Here is a 21,786-nt window from a genome sequence, read left to right on the forward strand (position 1 = left end):
AACTTGTTAGCACATTCTCCACTGTGAAATCTTTTGTTGTTGTTGTTGTTTTAAATTATCACACAAACTTAACCAAAGACTGTACAAGAATAAAGACAAAAATAATAAGGAAATATTTGATATATTCAATTAGAATGAACTGTTTCCAGTTAACCGCAAAATTAGACTTAAGCCATTAATGTTTCTCTTTTTTTTTCTTTTTTTGTCCTGCAGATAACAGTGAAGAGGGATGAGCAATCTTACTTCTGTGTCTTCTTTCCTGCTTCTTGAATTCTCAGATGTGAGGGATCTTCAGATTCTGTACTAGTCTTTCTAGCCTTATACATGATAACCCTAATTGGGAATCTTCTCATCATTGCTGCCATAGTTTTGGATTATCATCTTCATACCCCAATGTACTTCTTCCTCATGAACTTGGCCATAATGGACCTTGGCATTGTTTCTGTTACTATCCCCAGATCAATGGCTAATTCCCTCGTGAACAGCTGGTTCATATCTTATTCTGGGTGTGTGGCTCAGGTTTTTTTCTACCTTTTCTTTGTCACCTGTGATTTTGCCCTTCTAATAGTAATGGCTCCTGATCGCCATGTTGCCATTTGCAATCCACTCCAGTATGATAGAATAATGCACAAGGGAGCTTGTATTTGGTTTGCAGCTGCAAAATGGATTTATAGTCTGCTTAATGCCACAGTAGAAACTGGTGCCACCTTTGTAACAACCTTCTGCTCCAATAAATTCAAGCAGTTCTTCTGTGAAATCCCACAGCTATTAAAACTTTCTTGTTGTAATTGTTACCTTGCTGAATTTTGGCTTCTTGTCAGTGTGGGCATTATTACCATTGCATCCTTTGTCTTCATCATTCTAACTTATGTAAAGATTTTTGCTGTAGTACTTAGAATCCGCCCTGTCTATGGTCAGAAGAAAGCTCTCTTTACTTGCCTACCCCACCTTGTTGTTATCTCTGTATTTATGTTCAGTGAGTTATTTGTCTATGGAAGGACTTATATTGAGGATTTGTGTAGCCCAAATATAATTTTTGCAGTGATATATACCATAATTCCTCCTATGTTGAATCCACTCATCTATAGTGTGAGAAACAAAGAGATCAAGATTGCTTTGAGGAAATAGTTACTGTACATCTTGGCTTTTTATTTAGATGTCTGTAATGATTCTTTTCTACTAAACTGAATGAGAATGATTTTCCCTACAGTTACTGACATTATATAATAAATATTCCAGAATTCAAATAATTAATTTATCTTTAAATTTCTGTAGGTATTTTCCCCTTCATCTTTACTGATCTCTGCTGATTCTGAGTGTATAAGCAGTTTTCATAGTCTCTTCTCCTTCTCCTTCTCCTTCTCCTTCTCCTCCTCCTCCAACTCTTCTTCTTCTTCTTCTTCTTCTTCTTCTTGTTCTTCTTCTTCTTCTTCTTCTTCTTCTTCTTCTTCTTCTTCTTCTTCTTCTTCTTCTTCTTCTTCTTCTTCTTCTTCTTCTTCTCCTTCTCCTCCTCCTCCTCCTCCTCCTCCTCCTCCTCCTCCAACTCTTCTTCTTCTTCTTCTTCTTCTTCTTCTTCTTCTTCTTCTTCTTCTTCTTCTTCTTCTTCTTCTTCTTCTTCTTCTTCTTCTTCTTCTTCTTCTTGGGGGGGGGGGGGGGGGGGGGGGGGGGGGGGGGGGGGGGGGGGGGGGGGGGGGGGGGGGGGGGGGGGGGGGGGGGGGGGGGGGGGGGGGGGGGGGGGGGGGGGGGGGGGGGGGGGGGGGGGGGGGGGGGGGGGGGGGGGGGGGGGGGGGGGGGGGGGGGGGGGGGGGGGGGGGGGGGGGGGGGGGGGGGGGGGGGGGGGGGGGGGGGGGGGGGGGGGGGGGGGGGGGGGGGGGGGGGGGGGGGGCTTCTTCTTCTTCTTCTTCTTCTTCTTCTTCTTCTTCTTCTTCTTCTCCTCCTCCTCCTCCTCCTCCTCCTCCTCCAACTCTTCTTCTTCTTCTTCTTCTTCTTCTTCTTCTTCTTCTTCTTCTTCTTCTTCTTCTTCTTCTTCTTCTTCTTCTTCTTCTTCTTCTTCTTCTTCTTCTTCTTCTTCTTCTCACAGCTCTATGACACATTCTGTGGATTACTTATCCTTAGAGAAATCGGTGTAATATTTATCTTTTCATTGTTCTGGGTCATTTTTGAACTCTAAATTATCTTTCACCTCACTACATCAGTTTTTAAGAAATCCTGTTGCAATGTCTATTGCTATTCAGATTTTTGTAAGACTGTTGGCAGGCAAATGAAATTGTTTGGGTTGGCAGCTGTGGTTGCTGTATCATGCTTAATTCTAATATTGTAATTGTAGCCTTTTGGTGAAATCTGCCCTAATATGTTGTAAGATTTATGCTCTACCCATGAATGATGTTTTCCTCCCTTCATCTTCATTGTTTCATTGTGCAAAGGATTTATCTAGTGTTTGTGCTTTCCATTATTTTAATACAAAGAAACTGCAGATTGAGGGACATGTTGTTTCCATGTATCATCCCATTAGTAGTGGACATTGGTGCTTTTATTTATTTTTATTTTATTTATTTATCATGTTTATATAGCCTCCCATCTCACACAAGGTGATTCTGGGTGGCATACAACAATTAAAAAAAATACATAAAAACAATTACACATAAAAAAACTGTAAAAACATACAAAACAGGAGGGGATAAAAATAATAAGGGAGCCATCCTAAAATCTCCCTGGCTTTTGAGGGAAAAGTGAGCAGAAGAATGGCTGGTAAAGCAATGCCAGCAAAATCACTACTCTATGAGAGTTAGGGATTCAAGTAAATCAGCAAAGCTTATGCTTTCAGTTAAATTACTCTGTTAGGAAAAATAAAAACCCAGAAAATACATAATTCAGAGAGGTGAGCTTATTAGCTATAAGCAGTGACTTCAAAACTCATATGAATGTTAGCTAAGCCATTGAACATGGTAGCTTTCTTCTATCATTATTGTGGCTATAGCAATGGTTAAACTCCCAATTTTTTAATTAAGTAAACAAGATTTACAAAGTTATTGCACATTATCAAAAATTCTTTAATAGATAAAATGGGTAAATATCCAGGAGGGGGGAAAGAACATGTGGGGAGAATGCATAGCTGACGTTAAACCATACGGTGGTCCTTCAGTTTCAACGAAGACATGCTATTGTGCAGTTCATCTGTGAACGTGGAGGTGGCTCTGCATACCCAGTCTGGAAGTTCAGAGTCTAGCACAATGGGGGTACTGGAACTCCATAGTTGTAGTAACTGTGAGTGTTATTCTGTGACACCACTCATGGTTTTCTATCAGTTTTTGGCAGTGCCTGTCTTTAAAGTCTGTGGAGACTTCATAGCACAGGGCTTGCCAGTGGATTCTATCAGTAGCTGCAGCTTCTAGTTCCCTTGGCTGGATGTCACAGTGGCATAGGGTTTCTTTCACAGTGTCTTTGTAGCACTTGCACAGTCAACCTTGAGGTCTCTTCCCAAACTCCAGTACACTACAGAGCAACTGGCAAGGCATATGGTAGTCATCCCTTCTGGTGATGTATCTCACCCACTGCATCTGAGGTCTGATAATCAGGGGTTCAATGTTGGTGGACTCTGCATGATCCAAGACTTCCAGGTTGGAGACACAGTCTTGCCCATGAATGCTGAGGATGGAGCTGAGAACACACACATGAAATTTCTCCAGTTGTTTGATGTGCTTTTGGTACAGAGTCTAGGACTCACATCCATATAGGAGACAAGGGATAACCACAGCTCTGTAGACTTTCAGCTTTGTTGAGATATGGATGTTGTGTTGATTGAGCACTCTGGTACACAGCCACCCCAGTGCCTGGCTGACTGTGCTGATCCTGGAGTCAACTTCTTTGTCCAAAGACCCATCACTCAGGATGATGCTTCCCACATATTTGAAGCTGTTTACATTTGTCCGCTGAGTGTCATCAACAGTGATTTTTGGTTCTACAGGGTTGGTATTTGGCACAGGCTAGTAAAGTACTTCAGTCTTGTTCAGGCTGATAGTCAGGCTGAAAAGCATAGCAGCATCTGAGAATTTGTTCAGCATCAATTGTAGCTCACTGTCTTTGTGTGCCAGGAGCAGATAGTCATTGGCAGAGAAAGTTTCCTGAATGACTATATAGAAGCACTTCATCCATGTTTTCAAGCAGCAAAGGTAAAAGAGACAGCCATCCAATTGGTACCTGATGTACACTCCCTCCTTCAGATCCTGGACAGCACATGATATCATGTAAGTGAAGAACAGATTGAACAGGACCGGGGCTAGCACATAACCCTGTTTTATCCCATTGGAAATGGCAAATCAAGCTGATATATCACCATTGTAAAGAACCTGTGCTGTCATTCCATCGTAGAGTAGCTGAATCAACTTCACAGATTTCCTCAGGCATCCATAATGTCTCAGGATGATCCAATGAGCCTCCCTGTTTACAGTGTCAAATGTCTTTGTCAGGTCAATGAAGATAGAGTAAAGTGGCTTGTTCTGCTCAATGCACTTCTCCTGGACTTGCCTCATGGCAAATATCATGTCTGCTGTACTCTGTTCTGGCTGAAAACCACACTGTGCTTCTGGGAGTTTCCTTTTCAACACAGTGAGAAATCTGTTCAGGAAAATGCAGCCAAAGTTCTTGCCTGCAATGGACAGCAGTGAGATACCACTGTAGTTTCCACAATCTGATTTGCTTCCCTTATTTTTGTAGAGACTCACAATGAGGACATTGCAGAAGTTGTCAGGCATCTCCTCTGTGGATCAAATGTCTTCCAAGATGTCTTGGAACACCCATAAGGTGTTTGGGTCTAGTGTTTTGTAGATCTCTGCAGGAATTTCCATCCTGCCCTGTTGCTTTATTTGAGTTCATCTGCAAGCTTGTTTTCTTGATCTCATCAGTAGAGGGAGGCAGGTCTAGGGCATCCAAGACTGGCAGCTGAGAAATCATGATCAACATCATGATCAACTGTGGATGGCCAGTAGGTTGGAAAAGTGTTCAGCCCAGTGGTTTTTCAGTTCTTCCTGACCTTTGACCAGGCTTAACCCATCAGATGACAGTAAGGGGGAGCATCTTCATTTAGAAGGATCATAAACTGACTTTATGGTACTGAAGAACTCTCTGATGGTGTGCATGTCTGCACACCACATTCCTCTTGCTCAGCCTTTCTCTGCCATCACTTGACCTGCATATCTTGCAGTTCCATCTGGACTTTGGACTGCAAGTGTTTAAACTTGTCTTTCTTTGAGACAGATGATAAACCATTCAAATGATAAAGGCCTGAAATGGTCCTGAGTTTTTCATTAAACCAGTCTTGATGCACCCAGGTTTTCAGTCCGAGTACAGTTGCAATCTTTGTGATGACATCTTTAAACTGCATCCAGTTTTCAGAACAGGTTCCTTCAAGCAGTAAATTGCCAGAAAGTTTTTCATTAAGTACAACTTGGAAGTGCTGGACTTGGCCTGGGTCTTGCAGTCTGCCAATGTTGAAGGAGTTTCTCACAGTCCTTGGTTGCTTACGATGTAAAGTTTGAGGACTGACTGGACCAGCCTGTGATCTGTTCAGCACTCAAAATCTCACATGGCACTGGTGAAGGTGACATCTTTAAGGTTATGCTGACGTACTATGACATAATCAAGTAGGTGCCAGTATTTGGACCTGGGATGCATCCAGGTAGTTTTGTACTTATTTGCAAGTCTGAACATTGTGTTAGTGGTTCACAGGTTATGCTTGGCGCATTTGCTCAGAAGCAACAGGCCATTTCTATTTAGTGTTCCCACCCCAAGGACTCTGTCCCAGTTGTTGCTGTCCATTCCCACCCTAGTACTGAAGTCTCCCAGAATGACAAATTTGTTGCTGGCAGTGGTTAAATTAGAGTAATCTGGTCCAGGTCCTCATAGAAACCTTCCTTGTCTTTGTCTGGACTCATGACAGATTGTGCATAGGCACTGACAATGGTGATTTGTTGTACCAGGACTTGTTGAGAGGAAAGCAGAAGTTCATAATGCATTCATTTGTTCCAGTGGGTAGAGATGTTCTTCGGCAGAGCAGTTTTGATTGCAAAACCTACTCTGTGAGTCCTGTTGTCAGTTTCTGGTTTCCCTTTCCAAAAGAACATATATCCACTCACTGCTTTCTGTAATGAAGCCTCGTCTACCACCTTGGTCTCACTGAGTGCAGCAATGTCAATGCTATAACAGCAAAGTTTGGCTGCTATGAGTGCTATTTGTCTTTCAGGCCTTGACACTTTGTCTCTATCCAGCAAGGTACTGATGTTCCAGGTTCAAAAAATGAGTTTTCTTTTATTCATTTTTCTTGAAGTTCAATCGCTAAGGAGATGATCTGGTAGCTGCGGTTAGCTAGGCAGATGTTCTTGGGCAGGCAATATTTAGGGTATCCTTTCTAACCCCATACCTCATGCAAGGGTGGGCAGTACTATCCTAGAAAGGCTGCCCAGTCACCCTGGGTGCTGCTGGATATCTCTGCTGCCCCAGGTACTGAGATGAACAACCACTGGTCTAAGACCCACCCATATGCAGGTTTGTGACTACAATTGCCAGTTGTCATCTCCACTTGTTGCTTTGCCACTCCCCCATCACTGCAGGGATCACTGAATTAAGTCTGGACTGAGAAGATTTGCAGATGAGTTGTAGATGAAGATGAACTGCACAAAATAAACCTGTGTGTGATGGAGTTTTAGGTGGAACAGCTGTTGCACAGGGGCAGTCCCACTCTCTTGGCATAAGAGTCCTTAATCCACTGGCATGGAGAACTGTTACGGCTGGAGATCTCTCCTGTTGCAGTGGATGACCAGGACGTCTAAGTGTCTTGTGCTCTTAGAACTCCACAATGCCTACTGGGCTTGCCTTCTTGACTGTTGGACTGTTGATCAGTCTCCTCTGCTCAATCTGCAAGGGCCATACCTCACATGTGTTAGGCCTAGCCCAAGGAACTCCAAGAGACCATGTCAATTCAGTCCAGCTATGTTTATTAGCTACAACCTCTAGCAAGAATCTTCACAGACTAAAACCCCAGTTCCCAAAGTCCTCCAGCCACAACAGTGTGAATTCCTCAGGGAGGTGCCAGTCTCATCCTCTTGTTCCTCCCACATGGTTCTGGCGAGCTAAGAAAATGTTTATCTCCCTGAGCTTGGCCTTCATAATTCCATTCCATCACATCTGCTGGGATAAACAATCCCCTATCTCAGTGAGAGTCAAAGACCCTTTGGCTGCCCTCACCTGGCTTGACACATCTTCCAAGACAGTTTACTGTGTTGTGGCCACTGAATGTGTTACAGGTACTTGGAGCCACAGGTGAGAGCTGAGCACCAGGTGGGGACCAAAAGTGAACAAGCAGCCCTAAAAAGGGCACAACAAGCCCCTCCACCAGAGGTGCTACCGCTCTCTGGATACCCCATACACTTCCATGTCCATATCCACATCTTAAATGTGTGTTAGACGGGTTATCAATTTGCATATTGAGGTCTATCAAGTATGGAAGTAAGGTCAGTCTCCTTAAGGATTCTCCCAAGTCTTTCTGAGAAGTAAAAACAGACAAATAATTGCTGATCCTCCATTTTTGAAGATATGAAAGCCTGCTAGTGAAGTCAAAATTGTTTCCATTCTTTGATGCCTTCATAAGTGAAAACAGAAAAGACATTAATCAGGCAGTCTATATATTTACACAGAAAGAGATAGGCTAAGCTATTGTTCTGTGTAAGAAAGAAAGAAAGAAAAAATTCAAAGCCAGATGAAATTATATTACCTGCTCTATTTAGCTCCAAATTATTGACTCAAAGGAGAGAAGGTAGAAGGAAAGTATCAGAGATAATAATTTCCCATCACTCATTTTTTCAAATGACTCATTATAAAAGAATGATTAAAGTCACATCTCTTTCTACCAAAAGGTCACTTAAAATATACATTCATCTTGTATTAGGGGACAAAAATACTACTATTAGTTCTCCTCCTCATTTTTTTAAAATGGGGAATAAATTCTAGATCCCCAATACGTCTCAGGGGGCAGGTCTTTCATTCTTTCTTCACTAGGCTGTCATCCATTCAAAATTACCTTGCAGAAGATTTCCCTTAATATAGGAGAAACATAACATTTATTGTTCATCTCCCCTGTTCAAATTACCTCATTAAGCTGTCAAAAGCAACTTGATGAAATAATTTGAAAAGAAGAATAGCTAACATGGAAATGTGAGTGAAATCCCTTCTCAGAAACCTTGCTAAGTCCGGCATCCAAGTAAGCATATAAAGTTACAGTCTGGAGGTCAAATAAAATTCACATTAAAAGTTTAAAACAAAGTATCTTTTATGTATGTATGTATGTATGTATGTATGTATGTATGTATGTATGTATTTATTTACTTACTTACTTACTTACTTACTTATTTATTTATTTATTTATTTATTAAATGTGTATGCCACCCATTTCCCCTAGAGGGAAATTCTGGACAGCTCACAATTAAAATCCAAAACAGTAAAATAATAAAAATATAAAGATCCATATTAAAATTAACTAATAACTACTAACAAACTAAACTTACTAGCGTATAATTTAATCAGTTGTAAAAGAGTGAGTAAAATTATGAATAAAACTCATTGTTTATATAAGGAAAAGTGAAACAAATGTTGGCATGTGTTTAGCTTATCATTCATTCTTTTATTTTATTGTCTTTCATGACAAACCTAGGATGGGGTATAGAAGCAAATTTTAAGACACAAAAAGGGGGCAATTACATGAAACAGGAAGTTGCATCATAAAGCAATCAGGATGGAAATGCCTAGGCAAACAAATTAGTCTGACCTGGTGCCAGAAAGAAAATAGTGCTGACATCATGCCTACTTCCAAGAGGAGGCAAATTAACAATCAAGAAATCACAAAAGAGATGGCTTTCTCTCCAATATCCCATAAAGTATTGTTGGCATGTAATGATCTTAAGGCACAGGGAGGATAATATAAGGTGATATATTTGTATCCAAAAGCCAATTAACGTTTTAAGAGTAAGTTTCGCTATCATGTTGAATTGACCTCAGAAGTGAAAAGGTACCCAGTGTGTTTCCTTGAGTGTGAGTGTGGCTCCAACTGCTTGTATGATTTATGTTTTTGCCTGCCCTATTTTGTACTAGCTAGAACTTCCAAGTTGTCTTCTAGGCCAGTCCCATATACAGCAAATTATAAGATTTGTTATAGGAACTTGAAGATTACTGAGCAATTATGATTGAAAAGAACTTAGAACAGATGCTGAATTTTCAGAAAGTTGTCTATTAAAGTTGAAAGTGTTTGGGTAAGTTTCATTGATTTCCATGGTTTTGATGCAATCTAGCATCCTTTGTAGTTTTCTTTCCTTACTTACTCCAGAATGTTTTCAGCTGTTCGTTCAACAATATATTTGGGATGTATTCCAAGATGCACAGATTCATAAATAATTATAGTATTTATTGATAAGACTCTTTAATTCAGTCATATTTATATATTACTCTAATAACAATAATAGTCATTTTTGTATTCTTCAACTTATGTTAAGACAAGTTTCAAAGTCGCAAATTTATTTTCTTTTTAATGAAGGAAACTTTAACACATACAAATCTAAGGGGGAAAAATCTAAGTTGATTCTGACATAAAGAAATCTGCATAGTTAGAAATATGTGTCATTTTGACCATAAGACGTCATGATCAAGTCAGCTTTTTTTTTGTCCTGCCTCTGCCCTGTCCTTATTGTGATAACCTGTCTGAAGAAGATATCTGGAGATCAAGAAAGTTTTTATTTATTTGTAATCTCTGAGTTGGGCGGAGCACAAACACATGAATTTTGTGACAAGCTTAGCAATATGTAAGCTTTTGAAGTTGCTGAGGTTCCCCCACACACACCCCCAGCCTTGAATCAAATATGGAGAGAATGTGAAAATCTGGACAATTGAGCAAACTTGGTTGGAAACCACTTGTTCTGTCTCTGATTCAAAATATTTTGCCAAACTCCTCATCCACCTCAGACATACTGTAGTTTGGTAACCCAGGAAGAAATTACACCACGTTTCAAATGGGAAGGTGGATTTTTGAACATTTTACTTTTGGATGTTTTCCTGTTATAACGGCACCATAGGGAGGAGACTATTAGACTTAGGGAACAACAGATCTGTCCTCCAATCATTGTGATCTTTGATACCAGTCAGAGCATTTTGGATAGGTGAGATGGGGACAGCTATTAACTTGTATTTACCTTTGCTGCAATTGTACCTCATTGTCATTCACAAGATCTTGTTCTAGGAATTTATCTATTTTTGCATCACCCTCATTCCCATTCTCACTTGATTCTTCTTCAGTTTGTTTGGTGATCCAACTTTTATACTTCCCTTTCCACATCTCTTGTTCTTATCAGTAATTTTCTCAACATATTTTAATCTTTTGTTTACAGTCAATATTTGTATTATATTTCTCTACTTAGCCCATCTCCCTTATTCCGTTATTCTTCTTGTAAGATGATTTACATGGATGATCTTTATCTATTAACTTTCTTTTTAAAGTTTGTAACTTTGTATTGGCACCAAGTTACTTGTAAGATGTCTAAGCAAGGTGTTGTTTGGCCCAAAAGATTGCAAAGCTTGGAAACACCTGCCCTGATTTCTATAGGATTTGACACACTTCGTCACCTCCTAATGATATAGCTTTCATGCAAGTTTCACTTCATTCTGTGAAAAAACAAAAACTTTATAGGAACTTTTATTACCTAGCACATAAAAGCCTAGAAATAAAAGTCCTCTGGTAAAGTTCTATGAAATTTGATATATGTCATCTTCTAAATTTTGAAACCTTCTCACATTCCTATATTTCTCAATGCTCTACATTTTCCTGCCTAGTATAAAGCCATTCTGTATTTTCTAAATTTTATTCACTGCCATCCTACGAGTCAGAATTCTGCCAAATAGCTTTGCAAGCACACAGATGGAGCTTTTACATACAGAGCAAACAGGTCATAGAGCATATCCATATATTCACATTTCTCAAGTTGCACAATTTACATCTTCAGCATTACCATTTTTTAACATAGTCACAGTATTTTTTACTTTGTACCATTGGGAGGGGGTAATAATATTTATAACATTCATTTCAATTCCACTATTTGACTGTCATTCCAATACATGTCTTCAAAGACGGCTTTTAGCATTTCCTCATCTCAGTATCATCTGGAAAAAAAAAAGAATAACTTAAAAAAAAATCCTATTCATTTTTTTGGTTTGCCCTGTTCACCCAATTCTAGAACATGTTTTATTCTCATCAAATGTGTTTTCTATTTTCTCTGCTTCTTTTAAGTATTCTTTGCTCTCTTTGAGTTCAATCTTTGCAAGTATATTTTCTCTCTGTACACAGTATATAATATCTTTCACTATCCTCATTTTTGCAACATAATCTGTTATTTTTTTATCCACAGACTCTTTCACTTCATTGTTTCACCAAACATTATTTTTCATGCTTCCTGTAATCATAACTCCATACAGCTGAGAGTCATGAGATTAAGCAGGATAAAAATTGAATAAATAAATAAATTAATGTAGTCATGTGGCATAAGTATTTTCAGTTTTCACATCCTCCTTTTAAACATCCACTTTCAATTCATTCTGTTGGGAGATTAAGCTATTTTCTAATACTTTTCCAAGCAGGATTTGTATTTTTTCTTAATGTAGTCACTACACTTTTATTCTAGTGTCTTTTACTTTTTTCATTTTCTTATTTTTCTTCCAAGGTACTCTGTCAACAATGGTTTGTCCTGCATTCAACTTCTCATAATTCCTGAATCCTTCACTTATCCTTTTAATCTTTCATCATAAAACAATCAAATCATTCATGCTTTTAAAGTTATATTTATTTCTTTGCCGTGTGTGTGTGTATTCATATGCAGAGAGACAGAGAGACAGAGAGACTTACACTTAAGTCACATATTTAACCGCCCCCCCGCAAAAAAGTTCCATATACTCATTAGTCAGTATTCTCATGAAGAATATGACATTTTTGCACCAAGATCATCTAGACCCTACTATGCAGGCTAACATACTGCACTCACAAGCCATTGATTAGGACATACATGCAGATACTGACACACACTGAAGATAAAATAAGAACATAGTCCAATACTGATGAAGAACCTTCAAGAAAGTTAAATTAGTGTAACACATTTAAATTAATTATTTAATGAGTATTAGTAGATTAATGTCATCTTTATTTCTTCTACAGATCCTAGAAAAGAGAACATGGATAATCTCACTTCCCCAACCACTTTTCTACTACTAGAATTCTCAGATGTTCGAGAACTACAGATCCTTCACTTATTTGCCTTTCTAATACTGTACCTGACAAGCCTCATTGGGAATCTTCTTATCATTGTGGTTATAGCTCTTGACCATCATCTTCACACACCAATGTATTTCTTCCTCATGAATCTGGCTATAATGGATCTTGGCTCTATTTCTGTCTCTGTTCCCAAATCAGTGGCAAATTCTCTTCTGAATACCAGATCCATTTCTTATTCTGGCTGTGTGGCCCAAGTACTCTTTTTTGTTCTATTTGAGGCATGTGATCTTGCCCTCCTAACAGTCATGGCACATGATCGTTATGTTGCCATCTGCAATCCACTCCAATATGAAATAGTCATGCATAAAGTAGTCTGTATTCAAATGGCAGTCACTGCATGGATGATAAGCCTTTTTTACGCTGCAGTGCATACAGGTGGCACTTTTGCTGTCACTTTCTGTTCCAATATTGTCGAACAGTTCTTCTGTGAAATTCCACAATTATTAAAACTCTCCTGTTCTAATTTTTATGTAGTTGAACTCTGGAGTATTGCAATAGGGAACACAATAGGAGTTGGGTGCTTCATCTTCATTATTGTAACGTATGTGCAGATTTTTCTTACAGTGCTCAGAATCCCTTCTCTCCATGGCAAGAAAAAAGCCCTCTCCACTTGCCTTCCTCACCTCCTTGTTATTTCGGTATTTATATTTAGTGTTGTCTTTGCCTATGCAAAGCCTCCTGGTAAAGTTTCATCTAATATGGATATGGCTTTTGCAATGGTTTATGCTGTAACACCTCCTATATTGAATCCATTCATCTATAGCATAAGAAACAAAGAGATCAAGAGCGCTTTGTGGAAACTTGTAGCTTCAACAAGTTCTTTGAAGTCTTCTTTTTTAATTACTCCATAAGAAATAAATTGTGTAAGCTACATTTGGTTTATGCAATTCTGATGAGACATCTACAATTTACATTGTCTTAGAGGCAGCCATTAAAACAACTGGTTCATTTTTGATAATGAAAATAAAAGTTCTTGAGGGTGGTGGAGTGGTGGTTGAAATAAAATGACAGCTTTTGTAAGCGCTGTTCTGTTTTCCAGCCACAACTCAGTATGGATATTGACATGTCATTACCACACTGTGCTTATTCCAGCACCATACCATCACTCCAGCTGATTGGTTGCTTCTTTTGATATTTTGAGAAAGGGAAATCAATACAACTGCTATTTCCCGTTGTGTATCTGAGTTTATTGTCAAATGAACATTTTAAATTGAGACCAGATTACAACGTTGCTTGTAGCAGCTATCATCAGGGATGTTAGTTGGGGTGTTGAAAAAATCATGACTCTGTGATCGAAACCATACCTCTGTTTTCCATGTGTCACATGCATATAAAAAATGGACAAGTTTTTGATCACAAGGTTGTAACTGCTACCATAACCTTTTTGACCATGACCTCCTCCATAAATGCCCTTGTTTACTATGAACAATATCCATATGTTCTAATGAAATGTAGCTGCACTTTAAGTAATGTATTATTTTATTTCAAGAGGATATAGGCTGTATAATCTTTCCCTGCCAATCTTTTGCCCCCCAAATTTATCTTCCATATTCCACATTTCTACTTTCCTTATATAAGTAATAAAGCAACTTGGAGGCAGTTTATTTGAATAGCCATTGGCTGGGAAGAAATGGGTAAATAGATTGTCTACCTATCATCACTAACAGAGAATGGAAAAGGAAAATTGATAATAATTCTATTAGGAATAAAGAATAATAATTTGAAGATGATTCCAGGCCAGACTTGTTTTTCATCTGGTTTTTTCCAAACATCAACCAACGATTAGACAAGGACAAAACGTGAATAGCCTTCATTTGCCTTGAACAACTTTTGCTAGGATAGCTTCTTACGTTAAGCACTCCCTACCTCTCCTCCAGAAAAGACACCACATATCTGCTTAAAGTTTGCACATACACAAGTAATTCCTCTAATTTAAATTTAATAGAAGGTAAGTCAGCTGGTCCTTCTGATAAGTGGAATATGCTTAATTAATTTGCATAACACATATATATTTCATGAAATCATTTAATGTTCCTTCCCCCTTTTTCTGTTTGTTCTAAGATGGTGGTACTTTTTGGCATCATGACCATCACCACTTCAGCTTATGGACACTAGTGTTAATTCCCAAGAATGATGCATCAGATATTCAGCTTTTGATGCTTATTTCCTCTTAAAATGGTGCAGTCGGTAAAATATTAGCTAACAGCATCTTATTCTGGGGAGATTGTTTCTTCCTCCAAGGTGACCTTAACAAAATCTTTTTCAATATAAAATGCTTCTGAGACCTTTTATCCTTTTCCTCAACAGGCTTTGTAAAAGAAAACTATTGGATCTATTGCCAGCCTGCAGTGAAGACACGACAACAACTGATTTCTTCAATTAATTTTAATCTCATTTTATAATTCATATTTTAAATTCTTTAAGCTACCTCTGATTAGCTGAAACTTATTACATGCACACACACACACACACACACATTCTTTTTGTGCACTGTTCTTGTTTTAAAAAAAATGTTTAAAACAGATTTGCATTTTTTAAAAAAAGATATTATCAATAAGTGGATAGATAATTATTGGTTATAGAATTAATGCTCAATGTAACATTAGCAAAAGATTCCAAGCAGACTATATTGAGTTGTTTTCATGATATATAAAAAAGAAAATCTAAATGTTTGAGCTTAATCCCCAAATCTCCACTATATTATTATTTATAAATCTTTTAAAAAGGAAAGGGGAAAAAACATCAACAACACTAAAAATAATATAGATAAATATTTGATTTCTGACTTGCCCCTTTTTTGTTCTCCAACCAATTTGAAATACCTGTTGGCATGATACGTTTATATTTACCTTGCTGTGTATATAATTAATATAATATAATATAATATAATATAATATAATATAATATAATATAATATAATATAATATAATATAATATAATATAATATGAATGGATGCCATTGTTGCTTAAATGTAGTTAATCTTCTGTTGTGTATATATAACAAAAATGTTACATACCATTTCATATATATATATTGGGGGGGGGTTGCATGGCCACCACACATGGTAGAATGTTCCTTCTGTCCTGTGGTATTTCCAGCATTTATTACAATACTATGTGTCTATATGGCAATTATTGATGGAGTTCTATACCATCTGTAAATTGTTTCATACAAGTTCTTTCTCAAAGTATAGCTTGGGGTAAATTTTATAGATTTGTTCCACAGTTTGTGTTCTGATCTTTGATCATAATAAAAATCTGATTGATTGATTTGACGACGAGATACAGAGAATCCCACCATGGTTTGAAGCAGTGGTAGAAGTGGAAGAAAATTGAATATATAATTAGGGCAGATTTTACTTTAGATAAACTTATTATTGTCTTTATTAAACAATGAGATGCATATATTAAGACTGAAGGTAGAAATCTCATAAGTGAATATATCTTAGAATATATTTTCCTTGTAGGCATTTAATTTAAAACTTAACTCAATATAAAATATGCTAAAAATAAGGTAATATACTTTGGACATTTTATAGCATACAATTGTCCCTTGTTTAGATTTATATTAATGAATCATGTTTACATTATTCAAAAAGATGTGTTTTTTATGTCAGTAGCAGCAGTTAACCCTAATTTTAAAAAGGTAAAGTTTTGATTATAAAATATTTGGTTTATTAATGCAAATAATGCATGTTTTTCTGTTCTTGCATCTTCTTCCTCCTCTATAAAATTACAGTGGGGCGTAGAAGAGGATAAAAGGAAAAAAAAGTCATAAGTTTATTTCAGATAAGTAGCTTTCCTCCCATTAAAGCCATTTTCCCCATGATACTGTTATGGCAGACTACCAAATTTGGAAACGTACCTATTTGCTCAAAATTCAAGGTACAGCCTCATTTAGATTACTCCATAGGATTCTGGTTCTCAACAGTGAAACCATAGAAATGACATTTATGCAGAAAAGTATGATGAAAACAACTTGAGCAGCTGGTAGTGGAACACTTTCCATAACAGAAAATGTTACAACATTTGAGAACTCATAATGGGGAGTGAGAAGGTTAATTAAAGAAGGGCATGATAGATGTTGATCAAATTATCCATGAAGTGGTGAAACTAGAAAAACATTATTTTGAATTCGTCTTAATATTAGATTGGGGAACCCAATTAAATGGATTGACTGATGACTCAGAACTTAAGCAAGAATGGAAGTATTTCTGCACGCTATTTAGAATTAATTTATGGAAACCTCTCCTAACACAAGATATTAGTATAGCCAAGCGTATAGATGGATTTAGAATGGAGGATGGGATCTCCTAAATGCTAGATATGAAATGGGATCCCAAGTGAAAAGGCCTTGCTTTTCACTTAATGAACCAAGTTTGAACTCTCACATTTTGGAATGCTGATATTGTTGATAAGGCAATTGTGCTATATGGTTATGCAATGGGTTAAGTGGTAGTAGAGCATTCTTAGATAGCCATACATAAGCAGCAGCTGCTAATTGCTAATTATATTAAGAAGTACACAGATGCCATTTTTAATATTTTTGATAATATAATCTTATACTGTAATTAAGACTTGAGGGAATATATATATTAGACAAAGAGCAGAAGACAGCCGTTAGTAGACAAAGAGCAGAAGACAGCGGTAGTGATAGATGTAGCAGTGCCAAGTGACAGAAACATCAGGAAGAAGGAGCATGAGAAAGTGGAGAAGTACCAGGGCCTGAAGGAGGAACTAGAGATGAGGTGGAAAGTAAAGGACAAAGTGGTCCTAGTGGTGGTAGGAGCACTCAGGGCCGTGACTCCTAAGCTGGGAGAGTGGCTCCAACAGATCCCAGGAACAACATCAGAGCTCTCTGTGCAGAAGAGTCCAGTGCTAGGAACAGCTAAGATACTGCACAGAACCCTCAAACTCCCACACCTCTGGTAGAGGACCCGAGATTGAGGAAGACATATACCACCGAAAGGGGTGAGAAGTGAATTTTTATATATAAAATGTGCATGTATGCATGTAATACATACAAAATAAACTGAACTCTCCAATGCAGATAGAAATTTAACTGAAAAAGAGTGGGACAGCATTAATCCATTACTGGCCTAATACTTAAGGAGCATATATTGGAAGACACAATCATTCTATGGAGGAAAATAGTAAGTCATTTGTAAACATTTATCAGAAAATTGGTATTTATTTAAATATGTATGACTTGATTCTATACCCAATTTGCTTTAATACTTTTCATAACTGAGAAAAGATTTCAACAAAAGGCAATCATAAATTGATATAATAGAATACAAAGATATGTTGTATCTGGGAGGACAGAAATTTGGGGATTTTTGCATGTTTCAGAAATTTGTGCCTCCCCCAAAAATATCACAGCTATCAATCAGAATAACAAGCATTTATCATGAGGAGTTTCTATATGCATGCTGACCAACAGCATAATATCACATTGAAAAGAATGGTATCTCTCCCATCTGATGATTATAAGGTTAAGAATAGAAGGTTTTTCACTTTGCAGGAATTTAAACTCCCCAAATTTCATGCAGACATAATATTAAAAGGTATTGATTTAATAAGTAGGTGAATTAGTATCACCAAAGACATTTCTAGATCTATGCATAGGCAATAAATAATGGATGTTGATATTTCTGAAAATGCTGCTGCAATTGTAAAATTTTTGATTTAATTTTTTTGAGACTTTGCTACATGGCACTCTGCATTCTTCAAAGGGATTCTGTGATTTAAAGCCTCATGGCTATGGAAGGTATTTTTCATCTAGTTTCCTGGAAAAAGAATATTTTATGCTTTTTCTTCAGGAAAAAAGAAACTAGTTACCTAGATAAGTGTATCAAAATAGATAATTACACAATATGCATGAATCCTTTATGAACCACTTTGTTGATTTGGTATCCAAGGGCTCTTTTAAAAAACAATTTCTTTTGCACACTGTTGTACAACGACAATAAGATTATAAACTATGAGGACAGTGTGAGTAACAACCAAGAATGACAGAACCAGATCATAGAGTTTCCAGAGCCCATTTTGGCTACTTAATCTAATTCTCTGCTTAGTTCCCTGAAGCTATCCAACCTCATCATGAAAAATCTAATGAAAAGGAATCACCACCTCCATTGGTACTTGGTCTTACTACAAACTGGGGCAGTGTTAACTGGATAATTTTGACTTTGGTATGAACATTTAAATTTGCTAATATTTTCATGACAAATAAACCACAGCTGTTTGGTGTACACATTTATTTCCAAAGGTCAAAAGGTAGTTAGCAAAGATAACTAACATACAAAAATGGTAAAATGATCAACCAGTATTAAACCACATACTGAGAGTCCTCAAATGATGGTTAGAAAAACTGGAGATAGGGAGTGGAAGTGATTGATTTACTGACTTTGTGCCATCAAGTTGCTGTTGACTCATAGTGACCACATAGATAGATTGTCTCCATGACAATCAGTCCCTAACATGGTCTTTTAGGTCTTTCCAAGGGGCACTCATAGCCCCTGTAAGTAACTTCATCCATCTTGCTGCTGATCATCCTCTTCTTCTCTTTCCTAGTGGGAGTGAGGGAAAGCCAGATTCTGCCTAGCTGCTCCTCAATCAAGGGTCTCTTCAAAAGGAAGGAGATATTATTCCTCATTTTTGCTGATAAAAATAAGCTTTAAGTAAGGTAACTATGTTGTTTTAAATTCTAGCTGATGAAATGAAAATGCAAGTTATTTTGTTCTCTTAAATGTTCATAATAGCAGGTTTTACTATGGTCAATAGCCAAATTGTAAAGTTTTGTCTTAAGTAACGTCCTATCTTTTCTTCTTTAAAGTAATCTAATGTTAAATAGATGTGTACTAATTCAATCTTTATTTGCTGAAAGCATTATCTTCCTATTTTGTTCATTCAAAAAATTCTCATAGGAGTTGACAAACTCTATCTCAATCATGGTGTCTCAACACACTAGAACATTTGGGGAGTCCTCAAGATTTAAGTGTAAAAAAAGGAACATCTTCTTTTATGTATTTACTTACTAGATGTTTATGCAGTCTTTTCTTCAGGTGCTCAAGACACCATACAAAACACCCCCTTTTTTCACCATCACAAGAGGCCTGTATGTGTAAGGGTAGATTATGGAAGAAGGAAATCATGATGTAATCTTAGAGAGAGAGGCTGAACTATAAAGATATCTATAACTGCTGTTAAGAAGATCAAAAGCCACTTCTTTATATTTCTTTTCTTTTCTTTTCTTTTCTTTTCTTTTCTTTTCTTTTCTTTTCTTTTCTTTTCTTTTCTTTTCTTTCCTTTCCTTTCCTTTCCTTTCCTTTCCTTTCCTTTCCTTTCCTTTCCTTTTTCTTTTCTATTTCTGATTTTTTCTTTTCTATTCCTTTCTTACCTATTCACTGTTTTTCTTTATTTTTTCTCTAAAATTTTATTCTTTTTAATTTGTTAAAAGTCTCTTTAATAAAATCATGTATGTATGCATGTATAGAAGCCTGTAAGTGTGTTAGAGACAGCTATTGATCTAAACACTCCTAGTGAACTTCCATGCCTCAAGACAGCTGAAGAGGGTCTTCCAAATACAAGGCAAATATTTTTGCAACTATAGCGAAGAATGTTATTGTGAGGGCTGAAAAAAAAATTCTTGGTGTTTGGTTCTTTATTCCATATATATACAAATACCAAACTGCAAGTGGTATCCTGTTTTCTTCTCTCTCCCTCTCCCTCTCCCTCTCTCTTTCTGGTTTCACTAAATATCAAGTTGGAGTTTCCCAAATTGTTTCTAACATTATCTTGTACTTCTGCTTCTTACAGGTGTGTCAGGCATCCTTGTCATAAATGAAACATGGATAACCACACCACAGTGCCTTATTTTCTGCTCCTTGGATTCTCAAAAACTCAAAAACAGCTGCAGGTTCTGCACTTCTTCTTGTTCTTTGCATTTTATTTCGCAATTGCAACAGCAAATCTTCTCATCATCTCTGCAGTAGCTTTGGATGATCGATTGCACAGCCCCATGTATTTCTTTCTCATGAATTTGGCTTTGCAGGACCTGGGCTCTGTTTCGGTCATTGTCCCCAAGGCCATGGCAAATTTTCTCATGGGTACGAGACATATTTCTTACTTTGGTTGTGTTGCACAAGTCTTTTTTTTTATCTCCTTTACAGCTTCTGATTTCTTCCTCCTCACAGTTATGGCATATGATCGGTATGTTGCCATTTGCAACCCACTGCAGTATGAGGCATTAATTAATTGGAAATCCTGCACTGAAATTGTGATTCTGGTTTGGATAGTCAGTCTCCTCTATGGAATGTTGCATACCAGCAGCACCTTTTCCATCCCTTTCTGTTCTAACAATGTTAACCAGTTTTTCTGCGAAATTCCACAGTTGCTAAAGCTATCCTGCTCTGGATTCAATCTAATTGAAATTAGAGTTCTTGTAACTGGTACCATTGCAGGATTAGGGTGTTTTACTTTTATCATAATATCTTATGTCATGATCCTCAAAACAGTGTGGAGAATCCCTTCTGTCCAGGGAAGGCAAAAGGCCTTCTCCACTTGTGTTCCCCACCTTACAGTAGTTTCTCTACTTCTGTTAACTGGATTCTTTGCATATCTGAGACCTCCCTCTAACACCCCATCTTATTTAGATTTAGCATTATCTATCCTATATTCCGTTCTTCCACCCCTGTTCAATCCAATCATATATAGCATGAGAAATAAGAATATCAAGTATGCCCTATCTAAAATATGGAGTTTTTGAAAGTTTGTTTCAATGATGCTTTCTCTTCTCTTCTCCCAGAAGTGGACTTTGTTCCTATCTGTTTTATCCATTCATGTGATGAAAAGTAAATGGCTGCAAAGGGCAGCATAGCTAAGATGGAGGTTTAACTTCTCAATCCAAACCTTTGGTAGCTACAACATTGTAGGCCATGCTTCTTAGAGATGCTAATTGTTCAGAGATGCTGGAAGGTTTAGCAGCATCTGGAGTGCTGCAAAGTAATGACACCTGCTTTTGAGATTTGCAAAATCACTATCAGAGTCGATGAAACTACCAGTTTCATCGACTCTGATAGTGTCCAAGTTTCATTGTGTGCCAATGAAATCAATGCTTCCTTAATAGTGTCAATGTTTCATTGATAGTGTTTCATTGACTCTGATACACCTTAAAAAAGTCTCTGGAAATGCAGTTCCACTGGGAGATTTCTATGGGGTTTGTTTGCTTCTGCAGAAGGAAAGGCAGCCTCCATTCAGGACAAAGCCAACATTAAGTTTAGTCTGTGCACACTATTTTCACATGAACACATTGCCCTGGGCTTCCACAGTTTCCAGAATTTTTGAAGAAAGGATTTTATCTGGGAAATTACTGTAAAATTATTGTAAAAAAAAAAAAATACACACACACACACATATTTTTTTAATTA

General features: G+C 37.3%; 1 protein-coding gene and 2 pseudogenes across 1 annotated transcript; all 3 read left to right on the top strand.

Moving 5' to 3' along the window:
* The first annotated feature begins 229 nt into the window (after window positions 1-229).
* Window positions 230-1,128, top strand: LOC148215500 (olfactory receptor 14I1-like; annotated as a pseudogene).
* Window positions 1,129-12,255: 11,127 nt separating this feature from the next.
* Window positions 12,256-15,494, top strand: LOC103056911 (olfactory receptor 14I1-like). The gene is made up of 2 exons (XM_007441131.3): window positions 12,256-13,155; window positions 15,432-15,494. Exons 1-2 carry the CDS (start codon window positions 12,256-12,258, stop codon window positions 15,492-15,494), a joined length of 963 nt encoding a protein of 320 aa, XP_007441193.3.
* Window positions 15,495-20,207: 4,713 nt separating this feature from the next.
* On the top strand, window positions 20,208-21,236 carry LOC107326480 (olfactory receptor 14A16-like; annotated as a pseudogene).
* The last annotated feature ends 550 nt before the right edge of the window (window positions 21,237-21,786 follow it).

The sequence above is a fragment of the Python bivittatus genome, unplaced genomic scaffold (assembly GCF_059951505.1).
Source record: "Python bivittatus isolate LINGU-HERP-01145 unplaced genomic scaffold, Pbiv_v1 ctg000470_np1212, whole genome shotgun sequence".
NCBI classification, from domain to species: domain Eukaryota; kingdom Metazoa; phylum Chordata; class Lepidosauria; order Squamata; family Pythonidae; genus Python; species Python bivittatus.

Coding starts and splice junctions, on each gene's coding strand:
- LOC103056911 (XM_007441131.3), top strand. CDS start 12,256: ATGGATAATCTCACTTCCCCAACCACTTTTCTACTACTAGAATTCTCA. Junction 13,156..15,431: donor TCAAGAGCGCTTTGTGGAAA/CTTGTAGCTTCA, acceptor GGTAGAATGTTC/CTTCTGTCCTGTGGTATTTC.